Source organism: Babylonia areolata, chromosome 25 (genome assembly GCF_041734735.1).
Source record: "Babylonia areolata isolate BAREFJ2019XMU chromosome 25, ASM4173473v1, whole genome shotgun sequence".
NCBI classification, from domain to species: domain Eukaryota; kingdom Metazoa; phylum Mollusca; class Gastropoda; order Neogastropoda; family Buccinidae; genus Babylonia; species Babylonia areolata.
This window is the reverse complement of record NC_134900.1, coordinates 9,523,471-9,525,970: the sequence shown is the minus strand read 5'-3', so window position 1 is coordinate 9,525,970 and position 2,500 is coordinate 9,523,471. Positions and strand designations below refer to the sequence as shown.

The window sequence follows — 2,500 nt, the reverse complement described above, 5'->3', positions numbered from 1 at the left end:
CGTTGTCGTCGTCATCATCATCATTATAGATAACATCAACGTCATCATCATCAACACCATTATCACCACCACCACCAGCATCATCATCTTCTTCTTCACAGAACGAGTGTGTGTGTATGGCAATCCTTGTGTGTGTGTGTGTGTGTGTGTGTGTGTGTGTGTGTGTGTGTGTGTGTGTGTACATGTGTACACGTGTGTCCCTACCTTCAGATGGAAGTCTCCATCACCATTCCACCGGAAGTTTTCACGCCGTCTGGGGGACACGGGATGACGTCAGAGGTAGCAATGACGTCACGGCTACAGCTGCGGGGTCATCGCACGGGTCAGCTGTTTGTCCGCGGTGGCTCAGCGGTGAGCGGTCAGTGGGTGGGTCAGCAGGCAGTGGTCAGTGCCCGTGTCACGGGGAGACGGGTGGTCAGTCTCGCCTCCCCTGTGGTCATCAGCTTCAGAAAGCCACAGGTGAGACACGGGGGACAGAGAGAGGGGGAGGGAGAGGGGGGAGAGGGAGAGAGACAGAGAGAGAGAGAGAGAGAGAGAGAGAGAGAGAGAGACGCACACACACTGACTCAGACACATACACACACAGACACACTCTCATTATAATATATATATGTATATATATATATATATATATATATATATATATATATATATATATATATATGCAGAACACAGGCACACACACACACACACACACACACACACACACACAAACACACACACACACACACACACACACATACACATCGATGAATATATATATATATATATATATATATATATATATATATATATATATATATGTGTGTGTGTGTGTGTGTGTGTGTGTGTGTGTGTGTGTGTATTCATCGATCTGTGTGTGTGTGTGTGTGCGTGTGTGTCTGTGTTCTGCATACAATGCACAATACAACAATTCTTCAATGTTTTCAATCTTTATTTTTTCAACCTGTGTGTGTGTGTGTGTGTGTGTGTGTGTGTGTGTGTGTGTGTGTGTGTGTGTGTGTGTGTGTGTGTGTGTGTGTCTGTCTGTCTGTCTGTCTGTCTGTTGGTCTGTCTGTCTGTGTGTCTTTGTGTCTGTGCTCTGCATACAATCCATAATACAGCAATTTTTGAATGTTTTGAATCTTTTTTTTTTCCAGCCATCAGCGAACTATACCTGTGTGTTCTGGGACAAACACCGTGAGTGATTATCAACTTTCTTTGTGTGTACGTCCATGTTTCGTTGACCGGGCATGAAAGGTTCTTCAGGCTGACAGAATGCAGTCTGTGTCATCAGCAATTAGGTTATACATTTCTTTTTCCACATTTCACGGTTTCACATCCACATACGAACCTGTCCAAGTACAGACTTTCAAGAAAATTTTACAATAAAATTTTTACAATCACTGGGTTGTGTGGTGCATGCTGGTTACGTGAGTTGTGTAATTTTAAGAAATCATTAAAATAATGTTAAACTGTGGGACACCCTCTATATCTTTTTCTTTCTTTTTTTTTGGCTGCCCCATCATCTGCACCGCACCATTTCAGTGGCATTACTCCCACGCCGCTCATTTAGATTCCCCCATACACGGCCACACCCGGGTTCGTCCGTCGCAGTTCTAGCGTCGGCAGTCCACAGGGAGCCATCGATGTTAGGTCGCCAGGAGACCACACACCAGAGGAGACCCTGCACTGCTGCTGAGTCACTTCGGTGGTGTTCAGTGGTGCCTGTTCTGATTTAACTTACTTAGGACACCACCTACTAAGTCCCCTACTAACGACAATAATGGCTTAGTCGCGGAGCCAGACTGAGTGAGCGTCCCTCCTTACCATATCTTTAACTCACTCAGTACGGCCAGTCCTCTCTTCTCCTCTACACAGACCCATTGGATGTCCAGTGGGTATCTGAATGACCCAACCTTTAGCTTCCGTCGTTCAGAACTGTGGTATTATTTGTCAACATTCACGTCTTCAGTATAAGAGCATTCCGCTTGCAATATTTTGATGATGGTAATTGGGATGAAATGCTGTTAACGTCGTCTCTTTCGCCGTTCGTATGGAGAGAGTTAAATTCACTGACCGTGGATTGATACCGATGTTACACCTGTCCCTGTGGAAACTACGTGGTGTGTATGGCAGACACCTTCCACCCTGTAGCAGACAGAGAGGTGGTTTGGAAGAGGGGGGTGGGGGGGAGGTGAGGGCAGTGAGGTAACTCCACAGCCCTTCAGCTGTACCGTCCTGGGTGACACCCGTGACCGCCAAGCCAGCATTGCATTCCCCATACCATGTCGTGCTGTTTCAGCAGCTGTGACGGAATCCTGCACTGTGGGTGGGAGTTCCATGTTCCTAGTGGAGTGATGGCCTAGAGGTAACGCGTCCACCTAGGAAGCGAGAAAATCTGAGCGCGCTGGTTCGAATCACGGCTCAGCCGCCGATATTTTCTCCCCCTCCACTAGACCTTGAGTAGTGGTCTGGACGCTAGTCATCCGGATGAGACGATAAACCGAGGTCCCGTGTG

General features: G+C 47.2%; 1 protein-coding gene across 1 annotated transcript in view; it reads left to right on the top strand.

Moving 5' to 3' along the window:
• Positions 1-2,500, top strand: part of LOC143300031 (uncharacterized) — a 50,476-nt gene that overhangs the window by 36,297 nt on the left and 11,679 nt on the right. Inside the window, exons 23-24 of the mRNA XM_076613587.1 lie at positions 211-459; positions 1,140-1,179. Of these exons, the coding sequence (XP_076469702.1) occupies positions 211-459; positions 1,140-1,179 (289 nt within the window). The remainder of the gene's footprint in view (positions 1-210; positions 460-1,139; positions 1,180-2,500) is intronic.